Source organism: Ahaetulla prasina, chromosome 1 (genome assembly GCF_028640845.1).
Source record: "Ahaetulla prasina isolate Xishuangbanna chromosome 1, ASM2864084v1, whole genome shotgun sequence".
In the NCBI taxonomy this organism is placed as follows: Eukaryota; Metazoa; Chordata; class Lepidosauria; order Squamata; family Colubridae; genus Ahaetulla; species Ahaetulla prasina.
The window spans coordinates 132,663,080-132,684,558 of NC_080539.1; the positions used below are offsets into that span (position 1 = coordinate 132,663,080).

At 36.7% G+C, this 21,479-nt stretch overlaps 1 protein-coding gene across 1 annotated transcript in view; it reads right to left on the bottom strand.

The window, feature by feature from the left end:
• The window catches only part of SENP6 (SUMO specific peptidase 6), a 78,454-nt gene that overhangs the window by 24,725 nt on the left and 32,250 nt on the right, over positions 1-21,479 (bottom strand). Inside the window, exons 7-16 of the mRNA XM_058176118.1 lie at positions 20,022-20,092; positions 19,069-19,214; positions 17,498-17,855; positions 16,766-16,995; positions 13,420-13,593; positions 12,459-12,492; positions 3,582-3,767; positions 2,301-2,524; positions 511-617; positions 318-434 (exon numbers count right to left, since the gene is read on the bottom strand). Coding sequence (XP_058032101.1) covers positions 318-434; positions 511-617; positions 2,301-2,524; positions 3,582-3,767; positions 12,459-12,492; positions 13,420-13,593; positions 16,766-16,995; positions 17,498-17,855; positions 19,069-19,214; positions 20,022-20,092 — 1,647 coding nt within the window. The remainder of the gene's footprint in view (positions 1-317; positions 435-510; positions 618-2,300; positions 2,525-3,581; positions 3,768-12,458; positions 12,493-13,419; positions 13,594-16,765; positions 16,996-17,497; positions 17,856-19,068; positions 19,215-20,021; positions 20,093-21,479) is intronic.

A 21,479-nucleotide genomic window follows, 5' to 3' on the forward strand; every position in this document is an offset into this window, starting at 1 on the left:
ACTCTGCATAAACTACAAAATCACGAACCAAAAGTTATGCAAAAAAGTAAAAATTTCATTTTAGGACTAATGAGAGGCTTCTGACTTCATGGCTGGATCACCATATTTCATTTTAACATACCTGTTCTCCCCTATTTGTTTATTCACTTAAAATTGTTGCAGATAAAGAGTTCTGGAGAACTCAAAACCTTAAACCCTCTTCTGTGTTATTTTGATAGTTCTAAAACGGTTTTACTTAGCTGTGAATGTTGGATTTTAATACTTAAAGGGTTTCTCAATTATATTTATCTACATGAAGTGGACATTACACAACTTACTTTAAATAAAAATCAATTATTACGTCATTTAAAAATTCTCCTTCATTTAAACAATGAAGATCTTCATTGGTCACAGAAATACCCCCTTTTGCTGGAGGAGGTGGATAAACTATCAACCTGCAAAAAAACAAATATCAAGTAAGCTGAAGTCGTATAATGTTAAGAAATCACAAAAAGTAGAACTAACTCTTACTTTTCTATAGGACCAATGAAGACAGTATGCGGCTCTCCACTTTCATCATCTTCAAAGAACTGGAACTGTGCTGCATTTTGCAGCTGCATTTTAGAATCAGAGACAACCTTAAGAAAATTAACAAACAAGTGTCATGACGTATTTAAATCCTTGCTGACAAAGAAACAATATTATAACTTTTATTTTTCTTAAGCAATTATTGAAATACAATAAAATAAATTATAATAACAGTGACTCATTTGGATATCACTTCAGGCACTATTCCCAGCTTCATTTTCAGCTTTATGTACTTTTGTTTATAAAGCATGTGCTCCTCTCTCCCTTACCAACTTCACACTGTCTCCAGATCTAGCTACCAATTCTAATCTGTTTAAAACACAGTTCTCTATCTTATATGTTCAGAAAACTTTTTTTTAGAAGGGAGGAGGCAGTTGAAAAATTTGGCAGTCTAGTGATATCCACTCAATATGGAACTTCGTGTGGAAGTTTTAAAATAACACATTGTGAATCAAATGTGTAATTGCAGCATGTGATGATGCTGTCATCATACCCGTCACTTTTAATGTAATGGATGCCACAGTCTTTAACCCCGTTTCTGATGTGGGAAAAGGCTGAGTCTTTCTCCAGAGAGACTTGGTGAAATGTGTGAATTGCAATCATTATGTCTGAACCCTAAATCCTGACTTACTGTTGGTTTATGTGACATAGCAAACCTCCCATCAATTCACAACACCAACCATCAACAGAACAATTCCTCAAGTTTAACTGTCTTCTTCTCTTCTGTTCCCTCCCTCCTAGTAGTTCCTCTTAAAATATAAAGCAGAGCTGGAGATCTACTTCCAAATGCTAAAAGGAGTTCAGAAATGTAGCATAAAACACAAGAAAAATTATCTTGAAAACGGAAAATGTGTGTGTGTATGTGCACGCATACACATACATGCATACACACCTTAAATAAAATACCCAGCTTCACTGCCCTCAAATTCTACAAATACACTTAGTATACTAGGACAGGCAAATAAGAATATATACCCATCCTCCCAAATAACCACACCAAAGCAAAACCAGAAAATAAAAATACAGATAAAATATTAAAACAAAAAGATGATCATCCTCATAATAACTTGCATGAACAAAACATCACCCCTACGCAAGAACACAAATAGGAAAAAAATGCAACACATCTGGTTAAGGTGCTGGGCTAGAAACCAGGACTCTGAGTTCTATTCCTGCCTTAAGCATGAAAACCGGCTGGGTGACCTTGGATCAGTCACTCTTTTCCACCCTAACCCATCTCATAGGGCTGACATTGTGAGTAAAACAGGAGGATGGAAAAATATTATGTATGTTTGTCACTTTAAGTTATTTATAAACATAATGAAGAGAAGATAAAAAAAATCTAACCCACCCTGTATACAATACAAAACAACAGTAGCAACCCTATCGGTAGATAAAAAAAATTCTTCAGCAATCTAAAACACACAAGCCCACAGACCTAAACAAGGCAGGAAGAACAACCTTGTATTACTAGCATATTAAGGTACCAGTAAAAGAAACAGAGGAGAAACAAACCAGGAACTAAGTGTGAAGTGAATATTTCTCTCCTATGATAGACTGGCTCTTTCAGATTTTTCTAGCTTTTAAATCTTTATAATAAAAACCAATAAAATATTTTACATTTTTTCAGTCTATACATAATCTAAAAATAGGTTTGTGTTTCCTTTAATAGAATATTTTAGACAATATTATGTATAAAATAATGGAAATAATAATAATTTTTTAGGAGTTACATGTTTTGTTTTGCTTTCTTTAGGACCACTGCTTCCTCTAGTATCTTCAAAAGATTTTGTAAAGGCCACAAGCCTACTGTTTGCTTCTTCAAAAGTAATTTTCACGAAAAATTCAGAAATGTTGTTCCTGATACCAATTTCACTTATTATTTTTTCAAATATTGCATTTGCATGAGGATCAAGACTTGTCTCAAAAATTAAAATGATGTATTGTTCTTCTGGATCTATGAAAAAAAGAAAAAATATTTTGTTAAAAGTCCATGAATTTATTATAAATTTAATATTATAACATACACTGCAATCAAAATTCTCTTTTAGGTTTACATGTTCTTCTGTAGAAATAGATAATTGCAAGCAAGAGGCCTTGATCAATAATATTAAAGAATTTCTACATTCAGACGCTACATGTTGCATTGATATATTCATCTGTGTGCTTTGAACATTATATTTGACTTTGTATATAATATACAAATGGATGAAGACTATTGCTTGACATAGTGTAAGCTGCCCTGAGTCTTCGGAGAAAAGCGGGATATAAATGCAAATTAAAAAAAAAATTGCATGTTAATCATCTAATTTATTTGAGTAAATTATCTCTGAACTGAACTGCTGGATGAAAAATAATCTGATAACTATTGTCTTAAAGACAATAGTTCTTAATCTAATGTTGTTCCATTGAAAATGCATTTAACTTCTGTAAGTTTCAGAATGCTGAATTCACAAATAACTCTTTTTAAGTAGAATAGTTTAGTTTGCTTTTACTAGGCTCTTGCCAAAATAGTTTATATCATCAGACTATTTTATTATTCAAAAGTAAGAATATCTACTAAGAATATAAAAATAGTATATATGCTTTACCATTATTTACAGCTAAACTTGTATTAACCCAAAGAAATAAATTATTATTGGCATTAGCAAGAAGGAAAAATAATCTAGAAGTCTAAAAATTCAGATTCCAAAGGTGCTGTTACTATGATAGTAAAAAATAAGGTTGGTTCAGCATGATAATGCATAATGTGGCATTATCTACAAAGCACATGTGGATATTTTATTTATTTATTTATTATATAAGGATTATTGCCAAGGATTTTATAGGCTCGAGAAAATTCCAAAAGGGCTCTGCGAAAATGCACAACCCACATTTATGAATCACAAAGAGATAATGAGCCCTGTATTATTTATATATTTTCAAAAAAACAGCATGAAAACTAATCTAGTTTACCATATTTTACTCTGCTCATAAAATTCTAAAAAAAGCTTATCATAACATTATTTACTTACTTGCTCCTTTACAATCATACCAGACATTATCTTTTTCCCTATTCATCTTCAGATGTGATCTTAAACTTTGGCAGGCAGCAGGTACAGTTTGCAGGAAAACCACTGGCAATTTGCGTACACTACACCATTCACACTTTGTAAGTTCAGAAGTTTTTAAATTAATATCTCTAGTATCATTTTCTGACTCTAAAAAATAAAAAATATTCAATCAAAATTTCATTATTTGTTCAAAATAATAGCAAACTGTTATCAGAATAAGCCAGTAACATCCAAGGAAAAGTCTATATTTGTACCCACTAAATGTGCTACTGATAAAATATTTCCTAGTCAAACACATTTGAGTTTTTGTCTGACAACTTTTTAAATGAAATTTTAAAAAAAGATAAGGTAAATACAGAAGGAACATTGTTATTTCAAAGGTTATTTCCTAGTTACTTATTTTTATACTATATACAATATTTACATGTCTACTACACTCTAAAATATACATTTTATCCATTTATTATCTTTTCTGTACATTCAACTATATGTTAATTTTAGACTTCTTTTCAAGCCAGTTCTACCACCTGTTCCATGTCTCATAAATACACTGTTTCCTCTCTGTCCCTTAATTCCATCGTTAATTTGTCCATTTCTGCGTATTCTAGCACCTTTTTTTATAATCATTGTTTTTGATGGAGTGTTTTCTTGCTTCCAATTTTGGGCGAATGTGATTCTGGCTGTGGTGATTATATGGAGCATGATGTATTGAATTTCTTTGCTTATATTACCTTTTATAATACCCAAAAGAATAACTCTGGCTTCATATCAATTTTTTGTTCAACAATTTCCTCCAACCATTTTTTTAATTTTTGCCCAATAATCCCTGGCTTTGGGACATGTCCACCACATGTAGTAGTAGGTCCCTTGTTGGTGGTTACATTTCCAGCAATTTGGTGGTCTACTGGGAAGTATTTTAGCCAATCTTGCTGGGGGTAAATGCCATCTATAAAACATTTTGTAGATGTCCTTATATGCGGCCAACATTTTCATTTTATAATTTTGTCCCCATAATTTTTCCCAATGCTCCAATTCAATATTATATCCAAAATTTTTAGCCCAAATTATCATTGTTTCTTTCAGTTTCGTCCTCCAACTTGAATTTAAGCAGGCAATTATATGTTTTGGTAATCATTTTTTCATCTGGACCAGTTAATATTTTATCCAATTCTTGTTGCTCATTTTGAAACCCGTATTGTTCTGAATTTTTTTTATATCTTGTTTGAATCTGTAGGTACAGCCACCAATCTATTTTAATTCCCTGAGTTTTTAGATCCTGATTTGATTTAAGTTTCCCTTGCCCATCTTGTTCAAATCAATTAGGTTGGGGTAAACTATTGCTTCCATGGTTGATATCCATCTAGACATTTTTGTATAAAATTTTCTTTTAATTTTCAGCCAAATCTCTAATAAGGCATCTCTTACTTGGTGTCTCTGAAAATATTTATGGGCTTTATTCTTTGCCTCCCAAATAAAGGCATGCCATCCTTGCTGTAAGTCATGTCCTTCTATCGTTAACATTCTTCTCCAGGGATTTGTAGTTTCGCCCAATTCTCCAAGTTCTTACAGATGTATTGTAATAGTTTTGAATAATTATCTTCTTTTATGGAGGAATTTTTTTGCAGTCAGCCAGATTCCAAGATATTTTACTTTTTTCACTACTTGAATTTCTAATATCCTCTCTAATTCCTTATTTTGGCCTAGTGTAAGATTTTTGGTTATTATCTTCATTTTGTTTTTATTTATTTTTAAACCAGCAACCTTTCCAAATTTCTCTATTTCCTGAATTAATATTTCTCCCATTTCAAGGGGGTCCTCTGTTATAAAAGCCATATCATGAGCAACGCCTGTGTTTTGTACTCTTCTTAATTTTCAACCCTTTTGTTTCCTGATTTCCCCTAATCTGTGCCAACAAAACTTCTAACAAAAGAATAAATAGAAGAGGGTATAATGGGCATCCTTGTCTAACCCCTTTATTTATGGTGACTTTCTCTGTTTGATCTCCATTTACCATTATTTTCGCTGTTTGATTTGAATATATTGCCTTGATCATTCTGATAAATTATTATCTGAATTTCATAGTGATTAATTGTGTGGTTAGAAACTTCCAATTCAAATTATTGAAACCCTTTTGTGTATCTACCAATACTAATGCTAATTGTTTTTCAGGGCGGGCTTCATAGTACTCTAATACATTCATTATAATTCTTGTGTTAGTTCTTATTTGTCTTTGGGGTAAAAATCTGTTTTGGTCCTAATAAATAATCTTGTTTAATATTTTTTTGAGTCTTTCCACTATGATCGTCGCAAATATTTTATAGTCGGCTTTCAGCAACGACATTGGCCTATAGTTTTTAATAAATTGGTTATCTGAATCTTCTTTCAGAATTAGCGTTATGAATGCCTCAGTCCATGAGTTCGGCATTATAGCTCGTTCTAATACTTCATTATACATTTCTAGCATTGTTTCCTCCAATAATTCTTAAAACTTTTTATATATTTCCGCGGGGATCCCATCTGGCCCTGGTGTTTTATTTATTTATTTTTTGTTTCTTAATTGCCTCCTTCATCTCTATTAAAGTTATTTTATCATTTAACATTTCTCTAGCTTCCTCTGATATATTGGGTAGATTTCTCTCTTGTAGGTACTGTTTATTATTTTCTTCTGAGATAGTTTCTTGACCATATAACATTTGGAATTAGTTATGAATAATATTTTTTCTCCTATCTTATGATATAAATTCCCTTGATTGTCCTGTAGGTACTGTGTCAACTTTTTGGTTTTTTCCTTTTTCAATTTATTGGCCAGCCATCTTTCTGGTTTATTTGCTGTTTCGAAATAATTTTGATTTGTCATTTTTATATTCCGTATCATTGTTTCTTGTTGTGTTAAGTTAAATTTATGTTTCATTAAGTCTCTTTCTTCCTTAATTCTATCATACTGCAGCTCTTTCTGCAGGGCAATTTTCAATTTTTTGAGTTTTTCCTGTAGTAGCATTTGTTGTTTCCTTTTCTCCTTATTTCTCCTCGCCACATAGGCTATTGTTATTCCCCGCATATATGACTTGATTGTGTCCCATAGGTTCTGTAATGTTGTTTGTTCCTTCCTGTTCTCCTTGAAGAAAATATTCAATTCCTTTTCCATTGTTTGTACATAAGATTTTTCTTTTACTATTCTCTGGTTTAGGGTCCGTCTGATTTTTTTCCTCTGGTCTTTCCACTTTATTATTACTGGGCTGCGGTCTGCCCAGGAATTTGGCAAGATCTCTATATCTTCTAAATTATTAATCAGTTTTGGATTAATCCATGCCATATCTATCCGAGTCTACGAACTATGGGGATGAGAAAAGAAAGTATACTAATTTTTCCCAGGATTTAATTGCCTCCACGCATCTCTTAAATTTAATTCTTGCACCATTTCAAAAAACGTACTTGGTAGTTTTCATCTTTTCTGTTTGTTTTTCTTTGTTCTCTTGTAATCATTTTTATTATCTACCACCGCACTGAAGTCGCCAATTTTACAGATATTTTCACAATCTAATTCCATTATTTTCCTCAATAGTTTATTGTAAAAAAAAAAATGTTTTGTATTTGGTGCATAGATTGTCACTAGAAGAATTTAACCAGTCTTTTATATATACTGCAATCCCTCTTTTTTTTTTCTTTGCCAATTCCAGATGCAATTTTTCTAATTTGGGGCATTTTAAAAAGTCACTGTGTTTTTCTTTAATGTGGACCTCCTGCAGACAGATAATATCCATATTTTCCCTTTGGAGTCTTAATGTTTGTTTTTGTTTAACAGGTGAACTGAAGCCATTAATTTTTAACATCCTTATTTCATCTTCCATCCTGTTATTTACCGTATATACTCGAGTATAAGCCGAGTTTTTCAGCACGTTTTTTGTGCTGAAAAACGTCCCCTCGGCTTATACTCGAGTTCACGCTCGAACCCCGCACAGGAGGGGGTACCGAACGGACTCCCATGGGAGGGACGGGGAGCGGGCCCGCCGAGGTCTCGCGGGATTTGTCGCCCCCAGGCCGGCCCCCATTCCCGTGTCTGGTGGGCGGACGGCGCAAACTTGGCGGACTGTGCATTGGCGCGGGGAAGCCCTGGTGGTGCAGTGAGAGGGCTGGGCAGGGGAGCCGCCAGCCTTCTCCGCTGAGGGAGGGGGGGGTTCCCCCACCGCGCGGGCTCGCCCCCCCGAGAGCCACCCCAAAGGCCAGAAGAAAAGGTCATCCCATCGGAGTAATGGAGCGAAGGCTCCTTCCTCTCCCGCCTTACCCATGCTGTGCGAGCCCGGCTGGGCTGCACCCCCGCCGCCGCCGCTCCTTCCTCAGCCTCCCGGGGCTCGCGCTCTAGCAGCCGCCAAGCTCAGGCCGGACTCGGCAGCTCCCCATCAGCACTCGCACGGCGCGATTCGGGCAGGAGGAGTCGGGCTCGCTCTGTGGCGGTGGCGCCTCCGCCGCCGCCGCCGCCGCCGCCACGGCCACGGAGCGAGCCCGACTCCTCCTGCCCGAATCGCGCCGTGCGAGTGCTGATGGGGGGCTGCCGAGTCCGGCCTGGGCTTGGCGGCTGCTAGGGCGGGGGCCCCGGGGGGCTGGGGAAGGAGTGGCGGGGGCGGGTTGCAGCCCAGCCGGCTCGCACAGCATGGGTAAGGCAGCTCATCAGCACTGCACGGCGCGATTCGGGCAGGAGGAGTCGGGCTCGCTCTGTGGCGGTGGCGCCCGCCGCCTCCGCCGCCTCCGCCGCCGCCACGGCCACGGAGCGAGACCGACTCCTCCTGCCCGAATCGCGCCGTGCGAGTGCTGATGGGGAGCTGCCGAGTCCGGCCTGAGCTTGGCGGCTGCTAGAGCGCGAGCCCCGGGAGGCTGAGGAAGGAGCGGCGGCGGCGGGGTTGCAGCCCAGCCGGGCTCGCACAGCATGGGTAAGGCAGCTCCCCATCAGCACTCGCACGGCGCGATTCGGGCAGGAGGAGTCGGGCTCGCTCTGTGGCGGTGGCGCCCGCCGCCGCCGCCGCCTCGCCGCCGCCGCCGCCACGGCCACGGAGCGAGACCGACTCCTCCTGCCCGAATCGCGCGTGCGAGTGCTGATGGGGAGCTGCCGAGTCCGCCTGAGCTTGGCGGCTGCTGAGCGCGAGCCCCGGGAGGCTGAGGAAGGAGCGGCGGCGGGTTGCAGCCCAGCCGGGCTCGCACAGCATGGGTAAGGCGGAGAGGAACGAGCCTCCGCACCATTACTCCGATGGAATGACCTTTTCTTCTGGCCTTTGGGGTGGCTCTCGCGGCGGCGAGTTCGCGCGGTCGGGGAAACCCTCCCTCCCTCAGCCGAGAAGGACTGCACCGCCAGGGCTTCCCCGCGCCAATGCATAGCCTGGCGGGAGTTACTGCAGCTCACCCGGCTCCCGCCCCAACTGGTGGTGTTGGGGCAGCCGCTCCGCTTTCTAGCAAAAAGGTCGCTCGCCCAAAACTCCTCGCCTTCTCCTGGGAAGGGCTGGATGGCTAGCCGGGAAGGGTTGAATAAGCAAGCCAACCTCCCTCCCTCCCTCCCTCCTCTCCCCATAGCGAAAGAGCGTTTTCCGTTGGAAGAGAGAGAGAGAAAGGAGGGGCCGTTCCTCCCCTTCTTTCATTCTTTCTTCTCCCTCCGTGCTTCAGAAGCTGGGCGTGTGTGTGCGCGCCCTAGTCCCCTTCTGTTCGGCGGCGCTGGAAGAGAGAGAGAGAAAGGAGGGGCCGTTCCTCCCCTTCTTTCATTCTTTCTTCTCCCTCCGTGCTTCACCGTACTGGGCGACCTGGAGCAGCTGCTCTTCAGCCAGATGCTCGTGAGTCAGCCCGTCCCCTTCCTTCCGTGGGGTCTGCCTTGCTGGTGAAGGTTATTGGGGCTTTTGAGCAAGGGAGGAGGAACGCGAGCACCGCCTTCGCTGGCATTCCGGGATTTCCCTTTGTTTAGAGCTGGGAATCCTCCTTCCCCTTTGCACTCCTCCTCCCTCCTCTCTCTCTCTCTCTCTCTCACACACACACACACACACAGACTTCTAAAGTCGATTGGCACAATGCTAAGCAAACACAGCAGTGGGTCAAGGGTGAAGGCTAGGAACCTGGCAGGTGAAAGGTTGAGCGACATGAAGGCAAAGACCACAATTGTTTTAAGAAAGAAGCTTTAGCAGGAGGGGGATGGGAGGGTGTTTTAAGTTTTGGCAAACAGCCAGGCCAACTGTATTGGAGAAGGTCACACAACTGGCCTTAACATTTTAGCTGCTGTCTTTTCCTCACACTTGGGTTTAATGATATTAGAGATCCTTATTGCCCTGCCAAAAAAAAAAAAGAGCCACCCCAACGTCTATGAAAATTAACCTTCTCTGCCAAGAGACACTGTGCAGGGTATTTTCACTATTGGTGTGCATACAGGCTTAGATTTGTGCTGGGTTCTTAGTGCTTAGAGCACTGACCTTCAGAGGCACCCTGGTCCCTTGGAAGCTAAAGGAGGACTCATTTTCATGCTTGCAGTTGTATTGTCAATTTCTGTGAGACAATGTTGTTGAAGTAACTCACTCACTCATTCATTCATTCATTCATTCCTTGTGTGTCCAATCACACTTAGCCAATAAAAATTCTATTCTATTCTATTCTATTCATTCATTCATTCATTTTATTTTGTCAAATACATATTAAATAATTATATAAATATAAGCATGAATTGAATACATAAAAGGAATACAACTAAAGGGAACATTAGGACAGGGACGGTAGGCACGCTGGTGCTCTTATGCACGCCTTACAGACCTCTTAGGAATGGGGTGAGGTCAATACTAGATAGTCTTTGGTTAAGGCTTTGGGGATTTTGGGAAGAGACCAGAGTCAGGTAGCACATTCAGGCATTAACAACTCTGTTACTGAAGTCACATTTTCTGCAATCTAGATTGGAGGTTCACTTTAAGTTTGAATCTATTGTGTTCTCGTGTATTGTTGTGGTTGAAGCTGAAGTAGTCATTGATAGGAAGTACATTGTAGCAGATAATTTTATGAGCTATGCTCAGGTCATACCAAAGGCGGCGTAGTTCTAAATTTTCTAAAGCTGGGAATCCTCCTTCCCCCTTTTGCACTTTTATTGTTTTTCGTTCAAATAAATATTCATGTTATTTTACTTGGCTCTATCTTTATTTTTTACATTGACCAGTAGCTGCCTCATTTCCCACCCTCGGCTTATACTCGAGTCAATAGTTTTTCCCAGTTTTTGTGGTAAAATTAGGTGCCTCGGCTTATATTCGGATCGGCTTATACTCGAGTATATACGGTATATGTAAATTTTGGTTCTTGTTCTTGTCTCTGTTTGTGCTCTTGTTCTAGCTCCCTCTCTCTCCTGTCGTTCTAATTCCCTCGGGTCTCCCAAATCTTGTTCCACGATTTTTTCTTCCGATGTCTGTTCCTCCTGGCTTTTGTTTTCTACTTCCTCTCTGCTATCTTGTTCATCCTCCCCACTTATGTAATGGTCATAAAATTCTTGTGCTTTTTCCAGGGAGTCTATATGAAATTTATTTTCTTGCCAAGTTATTAACATCCCCTCAGGGATCAGCCATCTAAACATGACCTTGTATTTTAGCAGTTGGATGGATAAAAAGTGATAATTTCGTCATCGTTCCCTTATCTTTCTTGGTATCTGTTTCAATGTTATAATATCTTTTCCTTTGTATACCAGGGAACCTCTCTTGTTCTACTGTAGACTTCGTCTCTAGTTTTCTTTCTCACGAACTTTACATGCATCTCTCTAGGTACTTTGTGTCTATGCACATAATTTGTGTGTATCCTATAGACTTCATCTATCTCATTTTCGACTTCTTGTTTATTTTTTTGCAGAGGTTCTGCAAGGAGTTTTGCCATCAATTTTGGAAGTTCTTCTTCCTTGTTTTCCACTATATTTTGAAATCGAAGATAGAACATTGATTTTTCCATCTCTAAATTTATTATTGCCTCTTCTAACTCTCTATTTGCTGCCACCATTCTACTTTCTGTTATATCTAGTTTTTTTTCCACTTGTTCTGTCTTGGCCTCTACCATTCTTATCTTTTGTTCATTGGCTTGGCTAGGAGATAAAATTCCCAACTGCAGTGCCTAATTTTTATCCCTAGAATACTTCTTTGCTCATACCTCTATGAAACAACTCCCCTGCCTAAAAAGAGGCTACATAGTATGGCCTCTAAACTATAGCTCTGAGATTCTATTTTCACCAAAAGAAGCTGCCTATATCATATTTGTAATGAAAAGTGTAGGGTTAGGTTGCACATATGCATTAGTGAAGGAGACTGCATTAGTTTCTATATATATTTATAGAACGAACATGATTATGATTTTGTATGGGCTTCAAAAGTTGTTTTGTGGCACCTGAATTATTGTTTTGCATATCCATAAAATGACAGGTGGCTTAAAATATAAAAAGCATAAATTACTTTATTTATTGAACAAATTTATATGGCTACCCAACATCCTCATTAATATTATTTAATACAATATCAAAAAAAATTCAAAGCATAAAACCCATAGAGTTTATTTCTTCAACCACTACCTAAATATTGGTACTGTACTTCGAACATTAAATACTGGAAATTATTGCTAGTATCTATAAAAATCATTTCATTTATTGTATTTGATTGGTCTTGCTTTGGTGTTTAATATGTTATATATAAATAAGTCATTCCTGCTTGGTTAAGTGCTTGGTTTAATATGCTTGGCATAATAAATCTTTTATCCCACCAGAATACACATAAAAACAAATATGAAATTACCAACTAATATATTTATCACATACAACAATATGTAGAAAAATCATAACAGGAAAAGAAAAATACTAACCTTCCAAACGTATCTCAATGTAGTCTAAACAAAACTGAAAAAGAAAATTTATATTACTACAGGTATACGTTCTCATTAACAACCCATGGTTTGAAATTATTCACAATGAATTAAACCAAGACCATACAGACATATACTGTTCTACATCTGCTTCAGTGCAAAGACAGAGACTTGCCAAATTTTGTTAATCATTTTTTTCATAATTTGAGACATAAGCATTCTTCCAAGAGTACATAATCACTTTTTTTTGTAACAGTCCAAATTCATATATCCAAACTTCTTCACAGACTAAAGGATTTGCTATTTTTGGAACATTTTAATAATATGTTAACACCTTTAACTCCTAACTCTCAAGAATACAGTTAGCTATACAGATATCCTCGGCTTACAACTAGCCATTTAGTGACTGTTCAAAGTTACAATGGTAAAAATGAAAAAGCGACTTATGACCGTTTTTCAACCTTACGACCCTTACAGTAACCCCATGGTCACATAATCAAAATTTAGACACTTGGCATCTGACAATACCAGATTCTTCTGTTCCAGAAATCACAGGATGGCAGCAGAGGTTTTCTTCTATTCTTTTTGTCACCGCCTAATCTCCCCGCAAGTCCAAAAACCTGGTATTTGCTACATCTAGAATTTTAGGATCTGCTTCAGATTCTGATCTAACAGAATCCAGAACAGGGAAACAATAATGGATATTATTCAGTTTGAAAACTGACTGGCCCAGAATAGTGACAAAATGTATGAGAGACAACCTGTTTGATCTATGCACAAAACAAATAGAAACATTTTCTATTCTGTGCATAATTTTAAAAAGTATAATTCTATCACATTTCCCTACTCCTTACCATTCTCAAAAATCCATGCTAATTTCAATTATCTTTTAACTACATCTTTAGATTTTCCATCATTATAAAACATAATTGACAAACCGCAAATCTATTACTTTACTTACAATTACAGGATCCACCACCATTTTTCGTAGAGTTCCTATTCTTATACTCCGACAGTTTAATATGACACTTTCATAAGAGTTCTGATATTTTGAAGGTATTATGACATCAGTCACAGTTTCATGGGGGAAAACCTTTCGACGCTTTACAGGAGCATTGGATACAATGTTGCCAAACTGTAAAATAATTAACATCACCATCTTAATTTATGAAAAATAATGATAATTATAACATGCATTTAAAACATATGGGCTATGCTTCAGAATTACTGAAAACTGGCCAAAATATTCGCAACTGAAACTTTTTTTAACTTTCAGAATATTTGTGCAAATAATGTAATATTAAAAGTATGTCAGTGGCAAACTTTGTATACAAATTCTGAATGGGATCTGTATGCAACTCTTCTGAATTTGAATTAACTGCTCCCATATCATACACGTAATTTATTTAAAGGTATTTTCCACATCAGTAATTGCAAGACAAAGCAGGATAACTCTAAAGTCATAAGAAAGGTATAAAGATAAAGTTATAAAGATAAAGTCATATAAAGCTTCTTCTGTAGGGTGTTTCTGATATTCATGCAACATCTCTTTATTTCAAAGAGTTCTAAGCAATAAATGTATCCTTCAACAGACATCAAAACAAAGCACCAATAGGCCTTCATTTGGGTAGAAAGAAGATTGCTCCAGAAGATAAAAGACTGAAAATCCCTTTCTTAGAACATCATCATGTGACATCTTCAGAAGGTGATATCACCAATAGAATTTCTCTTAATGACTAGAATGATTTAATAGGCCTATAACTAGAGATGCAATAGTTCAGTAACTTCATTCTAGGTTGTGTTTGTATTTATGAGTGGCACAGTGGTTAGAGTGCAGTACTGCAGGTTACTTCTGCTGATTGCTGGCTGACTGCAATTTGGCAGTTCAGATTTCAACAGACTCAAGGTTAACTCAGCTGCCCATCCTTCCGAGGTCGGTAAAATGAGGATCCAAAATTGTTGGGGGCAATATGCTGACTCTGTAAACCGCTTAGAGAGGGCTATAAAGCACAATAAAGTGGTATATAAGTCTAAGTGTTATTGCTATTGCTAGGACAATGTTTCTCAACCTTGGCAGCTTTAAGATTTGTAAACTTCAACTCCCAGAATTCCCTGGCCAGCATGTGTTAGAGTATTAAAACTAGGTTTGTCAGCATGCTATCTGTAGACATCAACTCTCTTAATACTGTAGTACTTAGTACTTGAGTATTGCAACTTACTCGCACCTATTAATTTAGATCTAATAGGTTTTTAAAAATAAAACAATGACCCAAATCTTATGAGGCTTTAGAAAATCTTTTAAGATTCTAAAGCATAAAAAGAAGCCAAACTCTCACAAAATTCTTATATGAATACTAAATTCTTATAAGTAGTTGGGTGCACTAATGAGTCAATGTGCAGGAATGTACGGTGCCCTTAAGGGATTGTTTGTTTTGGGTACAGTTCCACTGTGGACTCTTGTGCCTTACTTCTTTTCTTAAGGGAAAGATAGTATCTCCCCACTGTATCACCCTAAGCATTAATAGTCAGGAAGCATTGTTATGTATAAGCCATCATTCACAAAAGAGTCTCTGTGTTCAAAATGAAGAACTCATACATTCCATTTGAATTGACACAGGCAAGAATTTTATAAAAAGTGGCACATGCAAACCTTACATATAAGATATATTAAAGTGAGAAGAATAAGAAATACTGTCATAAAAAATATCCTACACATGTACATCTATTAGAACTGAAGATATAAAATATACAAGCTGACAAAACAAAACCAGTGCCAAAACAGTTCTAAAAGTGCAACATTAGAAGCAGTACAGTATCTTTTAGAAGCACTGAACACAAAGTTAAAAACAACAATGATGCCGGAACTGTCCCATTGATTTTAACAAGAGACTTATTTTGGTTGAATCACGTATCTCCCTCCCCTCCCATGTACACCTTTTAAAAAAGCCAAAGTGGAAATAGAAGAATGTATAGAATAGAAGGAATAGAATGTAGCAATATTGATGCTTATTTAGGACCTACTCGGTTTAATTTGGATTCTTAATTCCATGATAGAGACACTGGACAACAACACTGTATTTGAAAATACCAGATTCTATTTTCATCTCATTTTGTATCAACTCTGCAGTGTTGGCCATTAAATTATTCATATACAGTAGATGATAGATTATGGCATTTGTGTCTAACACTGTGTGGACTGTATAAATACTATATTATTTTGATTCATTTTACCTAGTGGATTGCTATAAAGCATATTTGCATGTTTTTAAACAAGTTCATAACTTAGAATACCCCTACAGAAAGCTGCTGCCATGACTATTAAGTCTTTAGATTAACATACCGTGAAAGTTGTCCCCCTTGACAGCACTCAAGGAGCCTGTTCATGGTGCATTTTTGTCTTTGTTTATCCAATTCTTGCAGTGATGCTCAAACTAAAAAACAAAAATCCCCACCATGAAATCCTTACAGTGAAGTGCTATTAATTGGGACAATTTTCAATGTATTTTAATTTAAGGATGCTTTTCCTTGTGGAATCAATTTATCTTCTGAAATTGATTTACAATTATCAGCAAAACTGTTACAACCACTCCTTTGGGCTGTTTTCCATATTTTTAATTCTATAGGAATAGAAGCAACATGGAAGTGATGGGCCACATGGAGATAATATTCTCTTTGACCAATTTAAGTGTTTCATCTTTGAAAACGATGTAGTTTTCCGTCTTTGATTTCATTCTTCTTACACAGTTCCTGTGATTTCAATAATCAAATTTAACATGGAAAGCAGTACAGAAAAGTGGTTCTCATTCTACTGAGGCAAGTTTTAACTAATGTCCCAATCCAGCTAACAGCTTTAATTACATCAACAGACTCATTCATATCCAGTGAGATTTCATTTCTTTGTGTTTACAGTGGTGCCTACACTTGATCTTCAATATTGCATTTAATAGTGTTGGTTTGTTTTTTTTACATCTTTCAAATTTCAAAAATACTTTGACATACTGTTTGGGAAACCTGATATTTCTCACAAAACCTAATAGTTATTAACTGTGCAATTCTTCACTTTGTGTTTTAGGGAGCCAATATGCATATCTGGTAAATATCTAATAGATATCAAAAAAGATAGCTATTCCATTCATAAAGAAGCAAGCACTTTCTTCCTATATTCAGAACCACTGATGGACAGGACTGTTTTTCCATTAAGATAACATGATGTATATGTATGCAGTCACTATCCTAAGTTTCCACTTACACAGAGAAATCACTGATAAGCTTGCATATTCATTTCACCCTGCATATGGAGGAACTACCTGATCTTTCATTCTTGCTTTTCTTGGTAATGCTACTGTAGATTCCGTTTCTGCTGTAATGCCAGTTAACCTTTGTTCTAGTTCACAAGTATTTTCCTTCAGGGCTGCTTCCACTTTTCCTGTGGAAGGTGCAGGAGAAGAACAGGCTGAATCTGCTGGGCGTGGCGATATGCTCTCCATTCTGTTAGTGACACCAATCTGATCTTCTTCATCATCACTGGAGAGTACAACTGAAAACAAAAGCATTTGCCTGATGTTTATATTTTATGACAACTAAAATATGAACTTTTAAAATTATTATGACAACTAAACTTTACTATCAAATTCTAAATAAGTAGTTTAAGACAGGGAAGAAATGTCTATTTAGAACAAGATAAAATTCTAGCTGTGTCCTAGCACCTAAACAGCATCGGCTGATCTCAAGAGCTAAAAGCTACAACAGGAAGGACATACTTACTATTCATATGTAGGAATCTAAGATATAAATGCAATTTGTATTCTATATAACTTTAAAAGACTACATAAATATTCTGCTTTGCTCTAGTATATTTTAAAGCAAACATAACTATTCACATTTATAACCTGCTTTTTCTATTTTAGAACTTAGAAACCTTCAGAACATACTCCAAAACCATTAAGTAACTCCACTGATATATTTCCTCTTCAAAATAGTGAAGGTTATAATTTTAATTTTTACCTAGCCTTAATTTTTTTTTTTTAAAAAAGACATACTTGGATCATTTAGCTCAGATGCTGTTGTAGTCTTCTGTCGTAAATGTCCAGTCAGTTTAGAACCCACTTTTCCATTTGGCCGTAACATAGTAGGGCCTATGCTGCGCCTCACCATGAGGTCTGTAGAAACTGTACCAGGAGATGATCCATAAAACTTTTTTGCATTTAATCCTGTGCTTAAAGAATGTTGCTCTGTTGAACTGTCATGTATTGATTCTCGTGCCAAATTATCATGTAAAGGCATGGTTTGCGTGGATTGTCTTTGCAAGCCTCTAAAAACTCCAGAAAGCTGGCATTCAGTCTCACTTTCATTTGTTTTTCCAATGCATGGGCAAATTCTGGAGTAACTATCCAATCCCTAGGGTTAAAAAAGGATATTTTTGTGCATATTTTAAAATCCTATTATGAATTAATACAATAGTTGTTGAATACAGCTTGTATATAGATTCATAGATCTAAATTTGTTTTTAGAATAGAATAGAATAGAATAGAATAGAATTTTTTATTGGCCAAGTGTGATTGGACACACAGGAATTTGTCCTGGTGCGCATGCTCTCAGTGTACATAAAAGAAAAGATACATTCGTCAAGAATCATAAGGTACTACACTTAATGACAGTCATAGGGTACAAATAAGCAATCAGGAAACAATATCAATATAAATCGTAAGGATACAAGCAACAAAGTTACAGTCATACAATCATAAGTGGAAGGAGATGGGTATGGAAATGATGAGAAGATTAATAGTAGTGCAGACTTAGTGAATAGTTTGACAGTGTTGAGGGAATTATTTGTTTAGCAAAGTGATGACGTTCGGGGGGAAACTGTTCTTGTGTCTAGTTGTTCTGGTGTGCAGTGCTCTATAGCGTAGTTTTGAGAGTAGGAGATGAAATAGTTTATGTCCAGGATGTGAGTGGTCTGTAAATATTTTCACAGCCCTCTTTTTTACTTGAGCAATATAATGGAAGGCAGGTTGCTAGCAATTGTTTTTTCTGCAGTTCTAATTAATAGAATTCAGCTCCTGTCATAATTACCATCTAATTCAGCTGTTCTTTTGCTTTTTGTCAGGTTTTTGTCCCTGTCATTATTCTTCCAAGCTTTTCCACCTATATTTATAACACTTTACTTTTAGCGTCACAGCTTTTATGTCTTTTACTTCTTATCTCATTTCAAAAACCTTCTTGTTGCTTACCTTCTCATCTCTTAACAATATCCACTGAACATCACTTCAAACATTTAATCACAGATTTGTTGAAAGACAATGTTTTAAAATATTTACCACCTGTTTATGCAGTGAAAGAACAGTAATTCAGCAAGTCCACTACCTTATAACTTGAAGATTAATACTGAAATATCTAGTTTATTTTCTAATGGAGTCTGTGTAAAAGAAAATAATTTTAGATTTAAAAAAGCAAACTGTTACAACAACAGTATTAGCAAAGGAATATGCAGTCAAACTGCAACAATTATAAAAGACTTTATAACCAAAGTTTTGAACTGTGGTTTTACCCTTTTAATAATGTCATTTCCTGACTTTAACAGCAAGTAAGGAAAAATAAATATATAACCCACCTCTATGTGGGTTGCATTAGTTTTGGTGGCAGGAGATGGAAGCAAATCAGCCTGATATAAACTGCATTGCCGTTTCTGTTGTACCCTCCTTGTAATTCCTGACTCTGATTCTGAACCAGAGTCATCTTTGTTCTCCATCACTCTTTCTAAAGAAAAAAGAAAAAAAAAGAGGGAGATCATTACTAATCACCACCAAATATCTTCACTTGAAGAACAACAACTCTAGTTTACTCTTTTGCTTTTCATCAGGATGAAGAAAAAATAGTTATTAATTGCTTCTATCCAGGTACCTGTGCCCTATGATAATTCAAGGGGGGGAAAAACTGTGAAGCTATGCATTCAAAACAACTGCTTCTCACTCTAAGCAGCGTGTAGCTGAAATTTCAAATGAAAATTGATGTACCAACACAAAGACCTACTTTTTTCTAAATATAGACCATAACCTAGAGACTAAATAGATTGGCTTCAATATAATAAATAACTACAGTAAGTCAAAATCTGAGAGTGATAAATTCTTTAAATATATATATATATATATATAAGTGTAACACCACAATGGTTAAAGTAGTCAAGAGAATTGAGACCAACAAAGCAACATAAATATAATTCCTGTTACTGGATAGTTGAAAAAAGATTTGTTTCCCCACTTCAAAACACATTATTATAAATTGAAATTTCTATATCACCAATTAAAAATACAATTTACAGCCCTATTAATCCCCTCCTTAACTAAAACGTAAAAGGTTTGTTCTTACCAAAAAGTAATAAAACAAAGGAAAAGGGAGAAAATCAATATAAAAGTAATTTTTAAAGAACAAGCAGAATAAGAATTTTCTTCTTTTTTGTAACTGTTTCTATTGAAAAGGCCAAACATGTATTTATTTCTTATTATATAAAATATACAATTAAATCATGTTAATATATTTAAAACATTTTTTTAAAAAAACACATACTCATCTCCTGAAGCTGAGACCATTTATTGCAATTGTTATCCACCTTTGGAATATTATGGGGGTATTCTTTCCTAGGAAAAGTCAGTAAGAAGTTGTATTCAGAAAAATTGCAACTATATTTAAAACATAGCAAGTCAACAACATGTTAAAAGGCGTTTATATTTTACATTGTAGAAAGCTAGAATATTAAAATCTACATGTTTCTAAACAGTGGCCAAAAGGCTATGTGAAACTTCTGAACCTTTTATTTTTGACTCCCACTACACTGTCTGACCATGCTGAAATTTGTTGCATTTCTACCAATTTAAAGTAGGAATCACAGAAAAGCTTATCATAGCGAACACCAGTACAAACACACACAAAATCCCTCATTCATTTACATCTATCTTATGCCCTTTAAACTTCTAAAAGAATATAAAGGTGATTTTAGCCACTAAGATTGTCCACTTGGTTATTAAATACTATATCTAGGCATTTAAGTTCCATTCCTTGGTCAGTATACAGAATAGAATAGAATAGAATTTTTATTGGCCAAGTGTGATTGGACACACAAGGAATTTGTCTTGGTGCATACGCTCTCAGTGTACATAAAAAAAAAGATACCTTCATCAAGGTACCTTCATCAGGTAGTCCTTGACCTACAATCAGTCCGTTAGCAACTGTTCAAAAGTTATGACAAACCCAAAAACTGGGACTTATGACCTCTGACATGTGACCTCCCCCACAGTCATGTGAACGCATTTTGGGCACTTGGCAAATGGCCTGCATCTGCAATTGGTTGACTTAATGACTGCCATGTTCTCTTAACCATTGCAAAAAAGGTTATAAAATCACGTGCAGCTACATGGTAACCTGCTTTATGAACTTCGTGACTTATGACCAAAATTGTGGGCTTAATGATGGTTTTATGTCAAGGACTACCTGTAAAACAAAAGGCTATGAAATAGAAAGTTCCTAACAATATTATCTTTGACTTTCAATCACAACATAAATGCTGTTCCTAATCAATGGGTTCTATCAGTCAGTTTCATAAAATAAATAAGTAGTTATTGCCACTGTCCTGATAAACTATCGTGTGAGGAGAAAACCATATTATTTCCATGCTGCAGGGGGGACATGAATTCTCATTATGCAATTAAGGTGAAAGTACCCATAAAATAAGGATATGTTGATATTTTTAAGATATCGATAGACACAAAAAGTTTGTAGTAGCGTAATAACTATCTCTTCAGAAAAAAAAATCTGGTTGAGTGAATGAAGTGCACTAAGCCGCTTGAAATAGTAAACATAATCTTAATGTTACAATAGATAGTGGAGAGAGAGAGAGAGAGATTACATCCCAAAATTACAAGGTTTCTTTCGCTATTTATATTTTATTTTCTGGCAGTCAGTTTGTCTATAACCACCTGAGCTACAAATCAGACATTTTATTGTCTAACCATCCCTTATGTCAGCTTA